Raw genomic sequence first — 20,029 nt, forward strand, 5'->3', positions numbered from 1 at the left:
ATCCCACAGTCACTCCTGTGGGAGTACTGTTGTCCTCAGTGACAGATGCAATACCTTTGAAATCCCATCAGCTTGTCAATCTCCCCTTCCAGTGACTTTCCATAGCACTCGAGATGTAAACTCTCATCATAACCTGCAAGTGCTGCTTGGTCTGACCCAGCCTATCTGCCCGTACATTACCCCCTCCACCCCTCCATTCTGCCCCCCACGATGGCCATTGTTCTATTCCAAGAATAAACCAAATGCATTCCTGCATCAGGGCCTTTGCACTCACTGTTACTTCCTCCTGGAAATTTCTTCCTAGAAATCTTCGCCTACTTGTTCCCTTACTCATTCAGGTGTCTAGAAAAACATTGCCTTCTTCTCCCCCCCCCCACCCCCCTCGCCAAGAAGCTTTCGGGATCTTAGTTCCTTAGTTCCCTGACCAGGGATCAAACCCGGGCCCCTGCAGTAGGAACATCAAGTCCTAACCACTGGACAGCCAGGGGATTCCCAAAACATTGCTTTCTTAGAGAGGTCTTATCTGACCCTTCTATCTAAAATATAATCTCCTGGGGAGTTCCCTGGTGGACTAGTGGTTAGGATTCCAGGCTTTCACTGCCGTGTCACCTGGGTTCAGTCCCTAGCCAGGGAACCGAGATCCTGCAAGTTGTGTGGTGCAGCCAAAAAAATAATAATAAAATAAAATAAAATAGCAAAGGAAAACATAAACAAGACGAAAAGACAACCCTCAGAATGGGAGAAAATATTTGCAAATGAAGCAACTGACAAAGGATTAATCTCCAAAATTTACAAGTAGCTCGTGTAGCTCAATATCAAAAAAACAAACAACCTAATCCAAAAATGGGCAGAAGACCTAAATAAACATTTCTCCAAAGAAGATATACAGATTGCCAACAAACACATGAAAGTATGCTCAACATCACAAATCATTAGAGAAATGCAAATCAAAACCACAATGAGGTATCATCTCACACCAGTTAGAATGGCCATCATCAAAAAATCTACAAACAACAAATGCTGGAGAGGGTGTGGAGAAAAGGGAACCCTCTTGCACTGTTGGTGGGAATGTAAATTGATACAGCCACTATGAAGAACAGTGTGGAGGTTCCTTATAAAACTAAAAATAGAACTACCATGTGACCCAGCACTCCCACTACTGGGCATATACTCTGAGAAATCCATAATTCAAAAAGAGTCATGTACCACAATGTTCATTGCAGCTCTATTTACAATAGCCAGGAGATGGAAACAACCTAAGTGTCTATCGACAGATGAGTGGATAAAGAAGATGTGACGCATATATGCAATGGAATATTACTCAGCCATAAAAAGAAATGAAATTGAGTTATTTGTAGTGAGGTGGATGGACTTAGAGTCTGTCATACGGAGTGAAGTAAGTCAGAAAGAGAAAAACAAATACCGTATGCTAACACATATATATGAAATCTAAAAAAACATTTTTAAATGGTTCTAAAGAACCTAGGGGCAGGACAGGAATAAAGAAGTAGACATAGAGAATGGACTTGAGGACACGGGGAGGGGGAATGGTAAGCTGGGACGAAGTGAGAGTGGCATGGACATATATACACTACCAAATATAAAATAAGATAGCTAGTGGGAAGCAGCCGCATTGCACAGGGAGATCAGCTCGGTGCTTTGTGACCACCTAGAGGGGTGGGATAGGGAGGGTGGGAGGGAGACACAAGAGGGAGGAGAATTAGGGATATATGTATATGTATAGTTGATTCACTTTGTTATAAAGCAGAAACTAACACACCATTGTAAAGCAATTATACTCCAATAAAGATGTTAAAAAATAAAATAAAATAACATCATCCGAACCCCATTTCACTCCATCTCCTCACCCACTTTATTTTTCTCTATTGACCTACCATTCTCTGGAATTATATATTTCTTTGTTTACTTGTTTGTTACCGTCTTCCATACTAGAATGTAAGCTCACGAGGGCAGGGACCTGTGGGTCTTGTTTACTTCTCTATCCTCCATGCTTAAAAAGCAGTGTATACATAGAAGCCCCACAATAAATATTTGTTGAGTGAATTCAGGAAATTCATTCTCTTACCTTACAAATTGCTTTTCCATTTCTATTCATGGCACTACTTTTATCCTAGTCAAATTACCAAACTTGGGAGTATTTTTGACTCAACACTTTCCCTCATTTCTACATTTTATCATTGCCTAGACTTTTCTATTCTTCCATGAGCCCATCCCCTTGCCCTCTATTCCCACGGACAGTGCCTTAGACAATTGTCTTGTCATCTCATCCTGGGACTATTGCAATCACTTCCCTCAGTATTTCTGCCTCCAGTCTATCCTGCTCATTACACCAGCCTAACTGCCACTGCCCTCAACAAATCACGACCTCCTATTACCCCATCCCGCCCCACAAAACACAGGAACACACACACATACACACACTCACACACACACATGCACACAACACCTTCCCAACTTCCTGAGTTCAGACCCCATCAGAATAAAATCTCTACTATTCCTCTATGAAAATCCTTTCCTCCAGTTCATCTGGTCTCTCTGTTCCCTGATCTTGCCTTACCTTTTCCTGACATTGTGTACACTGTTCCTCTTACCAGAAATACCCTCCACACATTACTCTGGTTACATCCCCTTCCCATTCTCCATATCCCAACCCAAGTCCTCCTTTCTTTATAAAACTCCCATTAACCACTAAACACCTTGGTGATGTCTCCCACCTCTGGCCTCTTGTCTCTAGCACCCACTTAAATGATTAGTGGTTTTAATAATTTAAGTCTTTAAAATTATCTAGTGCTTTTTACACACACACACACACACACACACACACACACACACACACAAGCCTGTGTGCAGACATGCATACACACACATTCATTTACCTCTGCTGGGCATCCTACCCACCTCCAAATACTACCAAATTGAAAAAAAGTGTTAGCATTTACTCTCTACCCATGTAAAATTATAGAACATTGGTTCTATAACTGGTTCAATTTCTTAAGTTTTAGGATGAACAAACTGAGTCTTAAAGAGGCTAGGAGACATTAAACAGCACTTTTTCAGTTCCAGTAATCTGACTATTGTCTCTTGTTTTAGAATGAACTTCAGCTCCAGAATAATACACTTACCATGAAGTTCTTTTTTCCCAGACAGAATTTGATAGAATATATGGTAGTTCCTCTCTCCAGGCTGCTGGAAAAAACAACCCGGGATTTTTCAAGCAAATCTGCATGATGAGACATGAGTAAAGATTCAAACGTAGGTGTAGAAGAAAAGTAATTAGACAGTGCTATGGCTACTTACAGATGTCGATGTCTGCAGATGACAGCTTGCCTCTGGCACAAAAGTGCATCCCGATGAACTTGCCCTGGGTGGACACAGAACACAGTCTCCTATTGAAACATTCCAAGCAGTTGCAATGGCTTCATTACACACATCACTCCCAAAGTGACTACTTGCCCCAAAGTTAAAAAAAGGCAACACGGGTCTGTGATGGCACCAGTTAATGTCGAGAGGCAGCTGGAGTGTCATCAGGACGAGCAGTGGTCCTGGAGTCTAGACTCAGACCTGCTCATTGCTGGCTGTGTCTTCTTTTTTTCTTCTTCTTTTTTTTTTTTTTTATTGAAGTGCAGTTGATTTAAAATGTACTAGTTTCAGGTATACAGCAAAGTGATTCAGTTTATACATACATATATATGTATGTGTGTGTGTGTGTGTATATATATATATATATATATATATTCTTTTTCGGATTATTTTCCATTATAGCTCACTACAAGACACTGAGTGTAGTTCCCTGTGCTATACAGTAGGTCCCCATTCATTATCTATTTTATATATAGTTATGCATACATATTAACCCCAATCTCCTAATTTATCCCCGCCTCCTTGGCTGTTCATTCTTGCGTGCATTATAGCATCTCTCTGGGCCTCAGTGTTCTTATCCAAAAGTGAGAAAAATAATATCTGCTTGGCATATTCTTCCATGTATTAAACAGACATTCGTTGAGCATCTGCTATGATCCAGAAAACCTGCTAGGCACAGGAGATACCACATTAGAAAAGTAGGTGTGTTCATGGCTCTTCTAGATTCTAGGTGTAAGCAGCTAATGTAACAGCTCTAATATAGGAACATTTGGTGTGTTTTGAAATCAAAAGAAAAGGCAGTTGTGCAGGAGTGTAGCAAGTAAGAGAAAAGGGGGCAGAAAATGAAGTCTGAGGCAGGCCTGTCAATGAAAAGCCATAAGATAGGATCTAGTGGGGCACAGAGTCTGCCCAGAAGTGACAGAGCCCAGGTGCATCAAGACACAGCCAAGGAGGCAGTCCAGGGGGCTAGAGCCCGCAGGATGAGGATGTTGGTACAGAGGGGAAGGCAGACTGGTAGACGTATACCCATGCAAGGAAGGAATCAGACCAGGACTGCAGCCAGGCAAGAGAAGGAGAGTGGCCAATACAAGGTGATTAAGCCATTAAGTTAAAAAATGCAGGCTACTGGGAGTCACACACACAAACATACGCATGTATATATATACACACATATATGTGTACCTCTATGCATATGTACATTTACATATAAATATGTGTATTGTCCACTGAAAAAAAAGCACAACCTGAAAGTAGAGAATTATGTTTATTCAGTGGACTTTCTGAGGACTTAAGCCCAGAAGACAGCCTCTCAGGTAGCTCTGAGGGACTGCTCCTCAGAGGTAAGGGAGGTCCCTGGATATATAGGAGTTTTTGCAACAGAAACTAGGTGGTCGAAACATCAAAAGATTACTGCTAATTAAAGAAAATCAGACATCTCAAGTTAATGAATTTAGTGCTTTTCTATGTATGAGAAGATGCAAGAGTTTGGCTCATTGAAATTGTTCCTTTGATATGCACCTTAACTACCTAGGGCCAATATCTTGCTTTTCTCCAACCTGAGTCCCCTCAGGGTGCACAGTGGTGGGGTAGGGAGCGACTACAGTGGCTGATGGTTTGATGGCTGCAACATCCTTTTTTACTGATATGGCAGGTGACATTCTTCATGCATAGTATACAACAGAGTATTAATCGAAAGAATTTAATCTGCATTTCTTGATTTTTTGAACCCCCTCTTCTCTTTCCTTCTCCCTTCTTTCCTTCCTTCTTTCCATTCATCCATTTTGTTTACTGTGCTTTTCTACGTCTTTCTTTCCTTCTATTCTTCCAATTTTTTTCTTGTTCTTGGTCTTTTTCAGTTGCTTTCTTTCCTTATTTACGTTTCTTTCTACTCACTGTTCTTTTCTTTTACTCTCTTCCCTTTCCTTTATCTTCCATTTTTCCCTCCCTCTCTTCCATCCTTCCTTTTGCTCTCTCGGTTTTTTTTTTTTTTTAAGCTTTCTTTCTTTCATATTTAAGTGGAAAATCCCTCCAAATTCTAACAAATCCCAAATCTAGCAGTTGTTTTATTGCCCAGTATTAGTACCTGCTATGCAGCCGGACATCGCAAGCAGATGTAAGTGTAGTCAGGGCAGCTCTAAGGCTTTGGAGGGAAACCAGCCAAATCAGCAGGAGGCTGTTATTTAATTATGCCTAGAGCCTCAAACAGGAAGCCTTCTGCAAATTTCCTTGTAAATTATATAGTGGCTCCCTGCCACTCATTCTTGGCATAAAACGGATTGGTGAAGCTTGAGTTTGAAATCCAAATTCTTCTTCTATCATGGGACTGCTAGTTATCAAAAGCTACTTTAAAAAGTGCTTTCTCCCTGTGCCCCCCCAAAAAATCCTCAATGAAAAATATGCAGGGGCAGGGGGGCCATAGGCAGGAGTAGAAACAATAATTGTAGTAAGTGAATTTGGAAGTGCTTGCTAAAATGACTTATTACAAGGAGTATAGGAAATTATGAAGGAGAAAGTATTTACAGATCTGTAAAATGTACTAAAATATAAAACATTATTAGAATTTGCTGAATGAGCTTCCCTACTGGGAGTATAAAGGAATTTGACACTATTAAGATAAATATTTTCTTCCTGAAATTAACCAAACAGCAGAAGCTTCTCAAGTACATATTTCTATGTATTTAATTGTCTTAATGATGAAGCTGGCAGACTTCCTTGAGGAATCTAACAATATTATGAACATTAATCAATAACCTTCTTTTTTTTTTTTTTTTTTTTTTTGTGGTACGCAGGCCTCTCACTGTTGTGGCCTCTCCCATTGCGGAGCACAGGCTCCGGACGCACAGGCCCAGCGGCCATGGCTCACAGGCCCAGCCGCTCCGTGGCACGTGGGATCCTCTCAGACTGGGGCACGAACCTGTGTCCCCTGCATCAGCAGGCGGACTCCCAACCACTGCGCCACCAGGGAAGCCCCAATAACCTCCTTTGATGTTCTAAAAAAATTTTTGGATCTGTGTGCTCAGGCATGAATTTTACCATTTGCTAAAAACTAGACTCTGATATATTGCTCAATCATGTTACTTACAAAGCGAGAGGAGTTGTCATTTCTCAAGGTTTTGGCATTTCCAAATGCTTCCAAGACAGGATTCACTCATTTGATTTGATTTTGTAGAGTCCCCTGGGATACAGGTAAGAGAAATAAAGCTGATGAAACTTTTCCCAGAATTCTGTAATATGGCAAGCCCTCCATACCCAGGTCAAACCTCATTCTTGTTTTGGTAACCAGTAGCCAAAAACTACTTCCAACTTTGGTGATGAAAGGTTATTTTGGAACGGGAACTCAAAAATAGATAGATGAAAGATTGACAATATATGATGCCCCATGACTATATGTGGGAGTTCATTTATTTGCAGTGCTTCTCTTTTGGTTGGCATTGGCCTGAGTAGGAAAAGAAAACTGATATTTTACCAAAGTAAACAACAACAACAAATACCATGGCCTATTTCCAAACTTCATTCCATATATCCCCCCTCATTGCTAATCTGCCTCTCTTCCCATTCAATCCTTACACCTGGAAATTTATCCAAAAATAATACAGCAGATGCAGCATTATTAAATTACATTTTTGCTTGCTGTTATTCCTAAGTAACCTAGAGGTTCACACCAAGCAGTGACTTGAAATGGTATTATTGGTCTTGAGTTTGAATCATATTGGTTCAGGCTGATGGGCCAAAGCAGGTCACCTACACTGAGCGAGTTCTAATGACCACTTAGCACCTAAACTGCAACATAGCTTTGTTTTTTTCCAGTCAGCCTCAAAGATACATTTTATGGGGGGCATTTTATAGTATGTGGTATTTAAGAATTTATAGATTTACAAATACTATATTCCTTCTATGTATTATGGGTCTACTGTCCTTTAAATAAATAAAAGGGCTATATAAGCCAAATTTTTCACAGAACTTTTATGTATTATGTATTGTGTTATGTATAATCATAGGGCTCAATGGTTAGACCAAACAAACAAATGCACACAAAACAACCTAAAATGTACACACATATGAAGTAATATCTAGTGAATAATAGAATTCAATGATACCTAGAGAAATCAATCAAATTCAGGAATGTGGTGGTTGGAAAAGAAACTTTCTATGGTGTGGAAATTGGACTAGATTGCTATTTTGATATACTTCTTATCTTGCAAATACAGCAGGAGACATCTAGGATCATACTGAAAAAGCAAAGCAGTAATGTCAGACATAGATGAGAGGCTCCAACAGCTCAGTAACTCATTGATTTTGAGTTTTGCTCAGCATTATCTAATCTTATTTTGCATACCAACTCTCATGGTCTAGGTATCCTCAGATTATTACCATCAACCTGTTAATGGAGCTAAACAAAGTAAGCTAAAGCAAAAATTACCAAGGATAAAAATAATTAGAGAAAGAGAGAAGGTAAAGTTTTCAGAACCTAGAATGTGATTGAAGTTGAGGGTACATCCATTGGGCATTTGGGATTTGGTCCAGAAGTTAGTGGTAAAGGAAGCAGAGTTCTTTCTATTGGTACATATTTGAGGGATTCTGACATCTCACAGTAGCTAAAGAAATACCACAAAGAAGATATTCAATATTAAGAAATATCAAAAGTGGCCATTCAAGGCATTGGTAACCCTAGTTTTGGGGGAAGGTGGTTTGGATCTTAAGTAGCTAATTCTCAGAGGGTCCAAGCAACAAAGATCAGGCCAGTAAATGCCCCTTGAAGCAGATCTGAAACAAATTATGTAATTTAATGTTTTCGGGTTATTGGTTCAGAGTACTTGATGACCCTCCCAAGAGGCAAAGGAAAAATGGGGGAAAAGAATTTTCTATAATTTTTTAATTGTTCTATGGTGCGGTTTCCTCCTTTCTCCCCATAAGTGATCGGGGCAGAGCCTCCATGATTAGCAGATAGGGCCATCCACCTTTTCTGCCAAGATGTATAAACACTTACTGGCTTTTCTCTGGATTCACCCGTGGTTGCTATGGTGGCAAAGTACTGGATAATATGTTTGGTGTTCACAGTCTTTCCAGCACCAGATTCTCCTCTATGATTGGAAATTCAATGACACAGTTAACTGGTTCAGATTATAAATACAATGAAAGATAAATAATTTTAAACATATAAACTAAGGCAAGAGGGAAAGGTTTATAGAAAAACGGAACTTAAGAGGGAACTTGAAGGAGATGCAAACATTTAGTTGGTTGGGAGAAGGAAAAGGACATCTCAGGCTGGAAAAACATGAGCAAAAATCTGGAGTAGGGAAAGATCAAAGACTTTATAAAAATAAGAAGCCTGTTCCTCATGGTCCTGTTAACAAAAAGTTGAAGAGTATCTTTGCTAATTAGAGATAGGTCTCCTCACCACCAACTGTTCAAGAGATTGTCACATATGAAGGCTACCATCACATGGCCAGGTCCCTCGGAAGAGAACCTACGAAACATTCTACCAGGAAGTTGAGCTTTAGACTTCCCTTTTACCTTTGATAATCAGCTAACTTTGTAATGTGGAGAGAACACAACAGTGAATTTATAGCCTCTCACCCAAAGCATCATAGTATCAAGGCCTGCCTTTATCTGCCTGCAACTCCAGAAAATAGTCTAACCCCTCTGCAAAGGGCTGAACTTTAACCACTCTTCTAGCTCTAAGATTCGGAGACCTATTATTTTTCTGGGGATGGCTGAAGCTAATGGACAGCCTAACACATGAGGTGGCATCATCACTGCATAGGAAGAGCAAGAACTTGAGCATTTGACTGCTTCTCGAGTCCCAGCCTCTCCCCTCAACCACCATGCTGACAGTTCACCTGGCCAGCCAATGCTCTTCCCATCAAAATTAACATACAATATGGTATCAGTGAAATCCTTTCCATCCTTCTTCTTCACTCCCTTTTCTTGTCCCTCTAAACCTCACCATCTTTTAGTTCCCACTACTTAATGTACCTTGGCCTGCCCCATTCTGGCTGCTCACAACAGCATGTTATCTATTCTGTGGTCATACCCACTGGACTTTCAGTCTTTCTGCCCAGTTAGCCAGACCAGAGAACTTTGAAAATGATCATTTGGACAGGGAGCTCTCTCCATCAAGAAAATGATTAAGCCCAGCATGTGCACTGCAGGTTCCAAAGGATCTTCTAAAATGGGAGGCAGCCTAGCTGGCACCATAGTTGGCTAATCACTGACTAAAGTGTTATGACACTTTCCTATCTTACTCTTGCCTAGAATGTATTCGGTATCTAAAGAACAACAATTCAAAGTCAGTGAATTTATGTTTCCTATCCAGTGAAATGTAGGTGTCTGTTTCGATTGAAACACTCACTGCTGGCCAAAAAGAAAAAGCAAGGCAAACACTTAACGTGAAGAGTACAGACTGATTCTTTCGATCTACAAGAGAAAGGAAAATGTCAGATCATTCTTCTACCAGAGTTGCCATGTACTGGCATGAACTTATTCAAAATTTCCTTGGTTACAGTTTGAAGTCAGACACAAGGAGAAGGATTTGCTCTGTATACAGTTAGAAAAAATACCATTTCAATGGTACAAAGTAAAATAGATTTTCTCTTGACTCTATGTAGGCCAGTCATAAGATCATACGAACTCTATCACTCTCTCCTTGATCCAGATACAAATGGTAAATGACGAATGGTTGACATATCACTATTTTAAGCCTTTTATTAAGACTGGTGTAATAATAGCTACAGAATAACCTCTTTGTGCCAGACATTCTAGCAGGTACTTTTTGTAATAAAAGCTGACATCTACAGGGGGCTCACTCTGGGCCAGACACTGGGCTGAGCACTTTCAAGGCATTATGTCACTTAATTTGATATGCGAGCTAATCGTCCCCATAACCCTAGGAGGTAGGCCCTATTTTGCTCACGTTTTATCCAGAAGAAAACGGAGGCTTCAAGTGATTAGGCAACTATAAAGGCCATGCTCCGCTCACAATGCCTACCTGCCTCTTAGGGACACAGAGAAAAAGTAGATCAGATATTTTTACCCTTCATTTTGTAGGGCAGCCACTTACTGTGAAGCATATCCTGAAAGGCATTATTGGCCACAGCGAAGATGTGAGGGGGAGCCTCTGACCGCCTCTTCCCTTTGTAGATGGCTGCCACTGCTCTGTGTTACTGGAAGCCACTTTTGAGGCTCACACAGGAGAGACCCGAATATATCTGACAGAAGATCAGAAAAGATTTCCGAAAACAAGTTAGGAATACTTCCAGGTTTGTCAGCTCTTTCAACGTCAGGTAACATTTGCTCGAATGAATATTTACTTATAAAGGAACTAAAAGAAAGAGAGCTTTTGGGTTCTTGCACAGCAGGGACTTCTAATAGGAAGAGACAGAACCATATTAGACTAACAAGGGGGCCTGGGATTACCTCTCCCCTGGGAGATTTGTCAACCACTAACTTGTCTCTCTCACACACACACACACACACACACAACTTTTGAAGACAAGGAGGACTCTGACAGAAGGCTTGTTGATTTTGGTAACCAGCTCTCAGGCATTTGAGGCCCAAAGGGAACCTGTGCCTCTGCAAGATTAGGAACCTGATGCTTAAGGCACTGGGGTAATAGCTCATGTGGGTCACTCAAACCGTGGTGGCTGGACTGTGGCTCCCCAAAAGATATGTACACGTCTTAATCTCTAGAACCTGTGAACGGGATCTTATCTGGAAAAAGGATCTCTGCACGTGTAATTAAGGTAAGAACCTCAGGATGATATCTGGATGGGCCTTAAATCCAACAGCTAATCACCGTATAAGAGACACACAGAGGAGTCGGTGATGTGGAGATGGAGGCAAAGACTGGAGTGATGCGGCCACAGGGAATATGCCAAAAGCCACTGGAAACCGGCACAGGTAAGGAATGATTCTCCCCTAGAGGCTCTAGAGGGAGTGTGACTGCTGAGTTTATTTGATCTTGGACTCCGGCCTCTAGAACTGTGACAGAATAAGTTTCTATTGTTTTAAGCCACCCTGTTTCCGGTAATTTTGTTACAGCATCTTAGGGAAACAAAGACAGTCACACCGTAAAACAGAGTGCCCAGGAGCAAGCTGGCTGCATGGCAAGGCTGCTATAGCAATGGGTCCCAAATGCCATCAACTTTGACTAATCTGCTCAGTGCAGCTCCTGCTGAATAGATTGAGTGAACGAAAGAAGCTGAGCAACCAATCATCACCAATTTAATGATGATGAAAAAAATTATTCCATTTATTGAGCACTAACTAGGTAACAGGCACTGAACTACATGCTTTACATTCTTTTATTTATCCTCCAAGCTACCATGGCGAGACAGACATTATTATCCCACTTTACAGATAAGGTGACTTCAAGAAGAAAACTACTAGTAAGAAACAGAGGTGGCATTTGGACACGGGTCTATCATGCTCCAAGCCTCATGCCTTTACTTTAGGATGAAAACCTGTGGGAAGGGATATGAATACTGACCAAATAAAACTGGGGAAATGCTAAGATAATGTCCCTTCCTAGTGGGCATTTCTCAAGGATTATTCTCATATGAGTATGCTTACATTCAATATCTTTTTCACCCAAAAGAGCGCTGGGACATCGCCAATGTGATGCCGGCATTCTGTTTCAGGAGTGAAGCATATACGCGTACATAGATCATCCAATGATTATAGCGCCTCTTCAGGGCATGCAGCACAGATGTTTCATTGAGGTGAGTCAGTTGCCATGTCTTTAATCATTTCAAACTCTGGGGGATTCATCTGCTGGATTTCGCCCTCCTTGACACTCAGACTCTGCAGAGAGGAGGAAAATGTAAGATATATTCCCCTATTTCTTCTATGCTCATTCATTTTTGCCATGCATTGGGAAGAATTTTCAAGGAGTTAAGAAGAAGATGCCTCATTAGAGGATGGAGCCAGAGGAGGTTAAACCAACCTGTTTTTCCCAAGAAACAGGTGTTCCTCCAACTCATGTTCTCTCCTTGCCCGAAGATAAAGTTTTTTAAAAGTGTTTTTGTTGAATTAAAATTTTCTAAATTGCAGTGCCCTGATCCTGTGGCTCCTCAGACTGAGATTGCCCCTGAGAGAACACACATTATATTGCTCATGATCCAGCCCCTCTCTAGATGTCTCAACATATCCTAGAGGTTTAGAAGAAGGAATTTAGAGTGAATGATCAAGGAGGCAGACTCATCCTTCCAGACTTGGCTTAAGACCTATTCTCTTCCTCAAGCCTTCCCCAACTCCCCCAGCTCATTATTTTTCCCTCCTTAAGTCTTTTACCATATACATAACCTGTACTATCTTGAGAGTATTAACTCTTGTGTATGTTTTAATAAGTGGCTGTGTTAAACTATTTCCCAGCTAGATTATAAGCATCTTATGAAGTAGTCTAGATGTTTTCTTCTTCTAAAGTTATTAAAGCCCTTATCACAATGCTAAGGACATAGTAGGTACTCAATAAGTATTAATATCTTAATTAATATGGATGCATTGCTACTACCAAATAGTTGCTTAGAGTTACTCTCAGAAGTTTCCTAACCTCATTTCCTATAGCCCTTTTCCTTGATTAATGCATATTGGTATCAGCTTATTGCTCCATTTAATCCCAGTTGGTAATAACTGCTTCTTCTGAGTCTCCCACACTCTCAGTATTCCTGATCTCATTCCTATCCATGGTCTTCTTTGACATTGTTCAAACAGTAATCCCTTTTCTTTTGAGTCCCTTTCAGTTTCCATATTTCATGGACTCCTTCTCTCCCATAGAACATAATCAGGTCTCTTACACCAAAAACCTCCCCTCAGCTCTGATTCTATTTTTCTCTCCTTTCGTTACCAACTTTAAGTATTACTCTCCACCCACTGGCTTTATTGTCTTTGTTAATGTTACAAAGACCAAAGGTGATGGAAGTGTAGTCACTTCTAACATCAGGAGGAGGAAGCCTGGAGCCAGGGAGATGCAGAGTGGGGCTGGGGGGAATGGGACCTCCATTAGATGGTGAAAGGTCAAGCTGAACAAAGCCACCCACCTTTAGACTCCTCTTTCTATATCATTAACTTGTTGCTTTCATGTTCTTCTTCCTATGATTTCTTTCATAGTTGTAATCACATTATATTCACAAATCATCATAAATACTGTTAAAAAGAGCAGTTTTAAAAAATGTGCTCAGAAGAACAAACTTCTCATCTGGAGGCCTAATAAAGTTGAACTGGACACAATCAAGAAAGTGAAAAGACAACACACAGACTGGGAGAAAATCATTGAATCCCTTAGTTTCCTTATTTAAGACATTCTGAATTTTTCCCTTGCCTAAATATGTATATTCCTATTGATAAGGACCAAGTTTTGTCCTTAATTCCATTAATTAGTTATATAAAATCTACCTAACTTGTGATTTTTTAAATGTACAGACACCATCAGGAAGGCATATTAAGACACCATAAGTGGTAGTTTTTCAGTGGCCTCCAGAATTTTACAATTCAGATGGCAATGCTTTAGATCATAAATTGTCTAAATACAAAGATAAGGGCATGAAAAAGACAAACTTTCTTGATAATGATCGTACCTGTTTGTTATAGGATGTGGCTTGTTATGGAGTCGGGAAGGGCAGAATTGGAAGGAGATTGGTGAAGTGCATATGGGCAGGAAATCATCTGTAAAATCTATAATGAAGTGTTCATCCAAGTCAGGGCAGAAATAGGGCCCAATTCTCTGCCATGGAGCTGGCAGGCACCTGAGGTCAGTGATGCAGGCAAAGGTTCTGAGAGTAGGCTGTCTGTACAATATTGCCCTGTTGCTCTGAATACCTTGGTGACAGGGAGAAGGGGTTGGGGACTGTTACAGCCTCACTACACATTCTCTCTATGACCCCTCACAGTCTAACTTATGCCCCAACACTTGACCTAAGCTTCTCTTTCAAAGGTCATAGGTGACCTCCTAATTCTGAAGTTCAAGGCTCTCTCCAAGCCCTAAATCTCTTTCTCTAGCGTTTGACATTACAGACCATTCTCCCATTTCTTGGTTCCTCTGACACTGTTCTATGTTTATTCAGATTATCCCACTCTTTCCTGATCCTACAAACATAGCTTGCTTCACAGTTCCTAAGGTCATTATTTACTCCAAGAGGCACCTTTAAAAAAGAACTTGAGGGCTTCCCTGGTGGCGCAGTGGTTGAGAGTCCACCTGCCGATGCAGGGGACACTGGTTCGTGCCCCGGTCCGGGAAGATCCCACGTGCTGCGGAGCAACTAAGCCCATGAGCCACGGCCGCTGAGCCTGCGCGTCCGGAGCCTGTGCTCCACAACGGGAGAGGCCACAACAGTGAGAGGCCCACGTACTGCAAAAAAAAAAAAAAAAGAACTTGAAATACGATAGAGTTAATGAGCTTTACCACCGGCAGCCGGTTTACTCTGATTCTTCAATGTTCGTCATTACATCTTCGATAGTTAAGTGGAGGAGCTTCTTAAAGATTAATGAGTTTTCTAAAGTGTATCAGTGGCATCTCCTACCCCAGGTTTTTAACAAAACAATTAGAGAAAGGACACACCTAATTATTAAATTAAATAGAGAACTTAGTCACCAATGGGCTGAAATAAAGATTTCTTTACCTTTCCATCTGTTGTCTCAACAATTATTCTGCCATCATCTCCACCCCCTCTAATCTCAGCCTCAACATAAGTGTTCTTCCCATCATGAATCCAGCATTTCTTCTTCCCTACAGAGGGAAAAAAAAATGGATATTTAACTACAGTCCCTGTAGGAAATGTACGTTGGACACTTTCATACTGATGGACATGGTCTCATTTCTGCTAAGTCTGCTTGTTGACCCGGTGTCACCAATGTAGGAAGTTACAAAGTTAGATAAAATCATGAACGCTCACCCTGAAGGTAAACCTACATAAGGACTGTTTAGGAGCAAGAAGCGTTTCAGCAAGTGGAGATTGGGAACATTTTGCTAAAACCTTACCCACCTCTCCCAATCCCCACACTTACCTCCCACTCACAGCCCCAGGTGCTTGGTGGTTTGCCTGGTGCTCTTAGCCTTCCCAACTCCCTCCAAAATACTTCCCTCAGAAAGGTCTGGTTACAACTAAGTGAAAATTTAGGTTCGTGGCCATGTCTGTCTGTCAGGATTTCTTTAGACCTTATTTTTAATTTTGGAATGAAAGCCTGCTAAGAGAATTATACGGTAGACTTGGAGGGGGGAGAATTGAGGAGAGAGAATATGGATGATTGCTGTCATACAGCATAAATGATTCATATTATTTTTCCCTATATATTGTTTTTCTCTCCCCCTGCCTCAACCCCATGTCTCACACCTTAGCAAAGCAGCCCTCTACAAAGCGATCAACCAATAAGAGGCTTTGGGTGACACAAGCCAGAATTCTTATGAACATCTGAGGCAGCTTCTCTTGGCCTCGCTCGGGTGCTTCTCAACTCCTCTCCCACCTGAGGCAGATCACTAGGGAAGATGAATAAGAAAGAGTCTCTTAAAGGAAAGTGAGTCTTACCAGAAGCTCACAGAAATCCCTGTTCACAGCTCCTCAGGTAGATAGAGGGGAGGGGGCAAGGAGAGCATTTGGCTGGAAGAGGGAAAATCTGAGCCTAGGGCTGTGGGATGCACAGGGGAGACCCTACTGCAGCCACAGCACTGGCTGGTAGTGCCAACTCCATCCCCCCTCCCCAAAACACATGAATCACAAAAGCTAGCGAGCCTCACTGCTGCAGGATGGGCAGCCTCGCCAGATGTTCTCCCCAGAGGTGGACGATAGGACTTGAGGACTGAGTGTGGAAGAAGGAGGTGAAGCTGGGCGGCACGCACCCCTCTTCCATCACACTTGTCTCTGAAAAGAATTTCATTGCTCACTACTTTCCTGCCATCACCACCTACACTGTGCTCTCTTTCCCTTTCCCTGGTTACAACCAATTCACCACTCAAACTGCTGGGCAAGAGGATTTTTGTATTCCTATCTGATTGATTTTGCATTTGCTTGTACTTGTTGTTTGCATTTTAAATACTGGTTTTAATTGTATTAATCATTTTGGGTTTTTTTGCAAAAGCTAATTTGGCTTTGTGTTATGTCTATGAAAATAAGCTTGTTTTTGAAAAGCACCCATTTGCATACATTGTGTTGCTTAAGGTACTGCATTTTAAACCAAGTGTTATTACTTGAAAGAAACATGGGTACCACCTGGCACAGACTTCCCTTTTGTCATTTTTATTTTTTTTAGAAAAAGAACCTGGGACGAGAGATTAACAGAGTTGTCCACAGTCACATAGCTAATTAGTGACAGTCATTAGAATAATGACACTAGAAATTAGATCATTTACCTCCTAAATCAGAGCTTTTCCACTAAAGCATTCTTCCTCTATATTATATGCTGAGCTTTTTTCCCTCCAGTTTTTCTCTCAGAAATTATGTTCATCACCTTCCTCATGATTAACTCTTTCTTTTATCACCTCTGGAAACAGTGGGAGAGAAGAATTTTTGGAAGCACTTACCTACTGGAGACCGAGTCCCAGAGAAGGATGGTTCTGAAGATGAAGTAAATAAACTCAGTCAACTTTTAATTCCTTGAATTCTCATGAATAACTGCAAGGATGGAAACATAGACAGCAATGGCTTTGATTCAGGCCACCTGGATTTTAGGCCTGGCTTTGCTAGTAACAAGATGTAAGGCAATGGCCTCAACTCTTTGGGCCTTAGTTTTCTCATCTGTAAGCTCAGGAGGTTTGTCTCTATGATTTCATAGTTTTAGATGATTAAATATATTTTCCAAAATAAAGGTAACACGTGTTTATTGCAAAAAAGCTTTACAAGTAGAGAAATGTGTAAAGAAAAACATTTTAAAATAATCACCCATAATGGAACAACTCAGAGATAACCACTGTTATCTATCTGAAGCATTTTTTTCAAGTCTTTTTTCTATGATATTAATCAAAATTGAAGTAATACTGTATTCAGTTTTGTAGTTATTTTAACTAGATGGTTTACTTGTTCTATAAAAATCATTTACATTTGCCTTGAAATGGTGTTTTGTTTTTATTTCTGAAAGCACACTTCCTCCCTGACACCCAGCAATTCTAGTTTTCTAGGTAGCATAGTAATGCCTTGTGTTTATTTTTCACATTTATTGTCTTCTTTGATACTCATGAAGGAAGGTAGGCAGAGAAAGCATATGTTCCCATTTGAAAGATAAGGAAACTGAGTTTCAGTAAGGTAAAGTGATTTGCTCTAATTAGCCAGAAAGCATCAAGAACAGGGAATTTGAACCCAAAACTACTTGCCAAATACTCTTATCACACAGCTTCCATTTTCCATTTGGCCTGAGTTCAAAAAAGCAGACTCCATTGTCTACTAGCCCAGGGGGATGAAAAACTTCTGCTGACTCTCCTCTTTGTACTGTCAGTGCATTTCTATGAGGAAGGATTGTTTGACCAAAAAAAAAAATTAGAAATTATGTGGATTGTTATATTTTAAGGAATTATTATTTTAAGGAAATATTTAAGGAATTATTGTTATATTTTAAGGAATTATTTACAGTGCTGATTCTACTAAATGTATCATCCAATTATCTCGAATGCTTTGGCATTTTGACTTTCTCCCTGGTACCACTAGGATCTTGTCCCTCATTATCTAACTACTTGCGATAAGCTTCTGCATGACCAGTTCTGACCTCAGGGATAGTTCTGTTATTGTATTTGATTTGATGGATTATAATTAGCTACTCTAAAATCCAATCACAGTAATGACATCCAATGACTGGAAACTGGGAACTGATCCAGGACTGGTCTATGATGGAAATAGAACGTGCTACCTAACTGGCTTGAATTATAAGTGGTCATATTAAAGCCTAATGTTGACTAATTCAGAGTACTAGAACAACTCTCAGTCGGGGTTTATGCTGTGCTGTTGAATACTTTTTGGAATTGAGATATATAGGTGGCTTGATGCTGGATCACACTGTGAATCTGACTCTAAGTCTCCAATTAACCAAAATTCAGAAGATGGCCATGCAGCCCAGACATGTATAGAAAGAGGGGGGAAATGTAACATTTATTTAGAGATTTTAATGTAGTACTCAGCCTTTATCTTATGGGTAAATCCTCATTAACCTTTGTCCTTGCCTATAACTGCCAAGAAATTATTCAGCAGGGTGAGCAAGTCTCCCAATTATCTTCTGTTTAGTGTTGGCTGAGTGACCCTCCTGACCTAGAAGACAGCCAGAGGGCAAAGTTCCAGCATCAGCAAATCCTGAAGAGGGCCCAGGACAATTTCTGTTTCTCCCACCTTCCTGGAGCCTTTTCCTTCATTCTTCCTACCAGTGCACCAACCCCCCTGCAGTCCCAGCCCCCTCGCTCTCCTCTGCTATTTACCCACATGAAGAGGCTTCTGAGAAAGACTTTATCTGGGGCCATACCTGGGTGCTCCTTGAAGAGAAAACCTGTTGTAGGGCCAAGTAAGCAGGGCTTGGGCCTGGGTTGCCTCCCAGGCCTCCTGCTCTTCCTTGCAAACTTCCATCTTTTTTTTTGTGGTACACGGGCCTCTGACTGCTGTGGCCTCTCCAGTTGCGGAGCACAGGCTCCGGACGCGCAGGCTCAGCGGCCATGGCTCACGGGCCCAGCCGCTCCGGGGCATGTGGGATCCTCCCGGACTGGGGCACGAACCTGCGTCCCCTGCATCGGCAGGCGGACTCCCAACCACTGTGCCACCAGGGAAGCCCACAAACTTCCATCTTTACCCTCCACACCCTGAGCTCCTCAACTGCTCAGTGGTTCATGGAGACAGATTGCACCCCAAGCAAATAAGTTAGGCTCCAGAACTGATGGTTTCTCTCCACTGATCAGATAGTTGCCACCTGGAAGCTGTAAAATAAAGTGAAGCCAGCAGGCGCCACAAGTCTTGCCATCGAAGGCCGTGGCCTGGAGCAGAAGCAGCTCAGCCTCCCTTCTTCTGAGATAGGCCGCGGCCTCGCCAATCTCTGAGAGGTCCATCCTCCTTAAAGTGATACACCACATCAGGCTGAGGCCTAAACGGTGAGCTGAAAGGATTCACTCTGCAGAAGACACATGTAGGAAGGAACCAGGGGAAAGGAGACATCAGGCCCTAAAGTGAGAAACTATTCACCACAGATGGACCAACGAGGGTTAAGTCTTCTTTTTCACTACCTCTCTGCCGTGTCTCAAGTGTATGACAAAACTGTACACAAGGAATCTTACTCTAGCAGGATCAACTTATCCACTAGTCACAGAAGGCCCAGTGCCTAGAGTCCATGATGCTTTTAAGGGCCCACAAAACTATTTTAATTTCATTTAAAAGCAGAAGAAAAATATGAATATAATCTTAATGATATATAATAATGAAACCAGCCTGGATTCTATTAATCAGTCTTTATACCAATACAGTTGTAAAATGCAGTTTTTAATACTTTTTGTGAAGGAAGGGGCCCAGAAAGACAAAAGTGCCTACAGCCCATGAAAGTCATAATGCAACCTGAAAGCATAGAGCTCTGACCTTGGTGGTTGGTGGAATGGGGCAGACTGAGAAATGTCGAGCTGTGGACACCAGGGCCCTTGTAGGAGGGGAGGAAGGGCTTGCAGGTATCTAGGTGCATCCAGGTGGATGGAACATCGTAGGCA

At 41.3% G+C, this 20,029-nt stretch overlaps 1 protein-coding gene across 1 annotated transcript in view; it reads right to left on the reverse strand.

The window, feature by feature from the left end:
- Window positions 1–19,384, reverse strand: part of MYH15 (myosin heavy chain 15) — a 182,184-nt gene extending 162,800 nt beyond the window's left edge. The window contains 11 exon segments of the mRNA XM_060098804.1: window positions 3,144–3,213; window positions 3,216–3,241; window positions 3,319–3,382; window positions 6,464–6,556; window positions 8,369–8,462; window positions 9,771–9,798; window positions 10,442–10,589; window positions 12,042–12,111; window positions 12,113–12,183; window positions 14,997–15,103; window positions 19,297–19,384. Of these exon segments, the coding sequence (XP_059954787.1) occupies window positions 3,144–3,213; window positions 3,216–3,241; window positions 3,319–3,382; window positions 6,464–6,556; window positions 8,369–8,462; window positions 9,771–9,798; window positions 10,442–10,589; window positions 12,042–12,111; window positions 12,113–12,183; window positions 14,997–15,103; window positions 19,297–19,384 (859 nt within the window).
- Window positions 19,385–20,029: the final 645 nt, after the last annotated feature.

Source organism: Mesoplodon densirostris, chromosome 5, assembly GCF_025265405.1.
Source record: "Mesoplodon densirostris isolate mMesDen1 chromosome 5, mMesDen1 primary haplotype, whole genome shotgun sequence".
NCBI classification, from domain to species: Eukaryota; Metazoa; Chordata; class Mammalia; order Artiodactyla; family Ziphiidae; genus Mesoplodon; species Mesoplodon densirostris.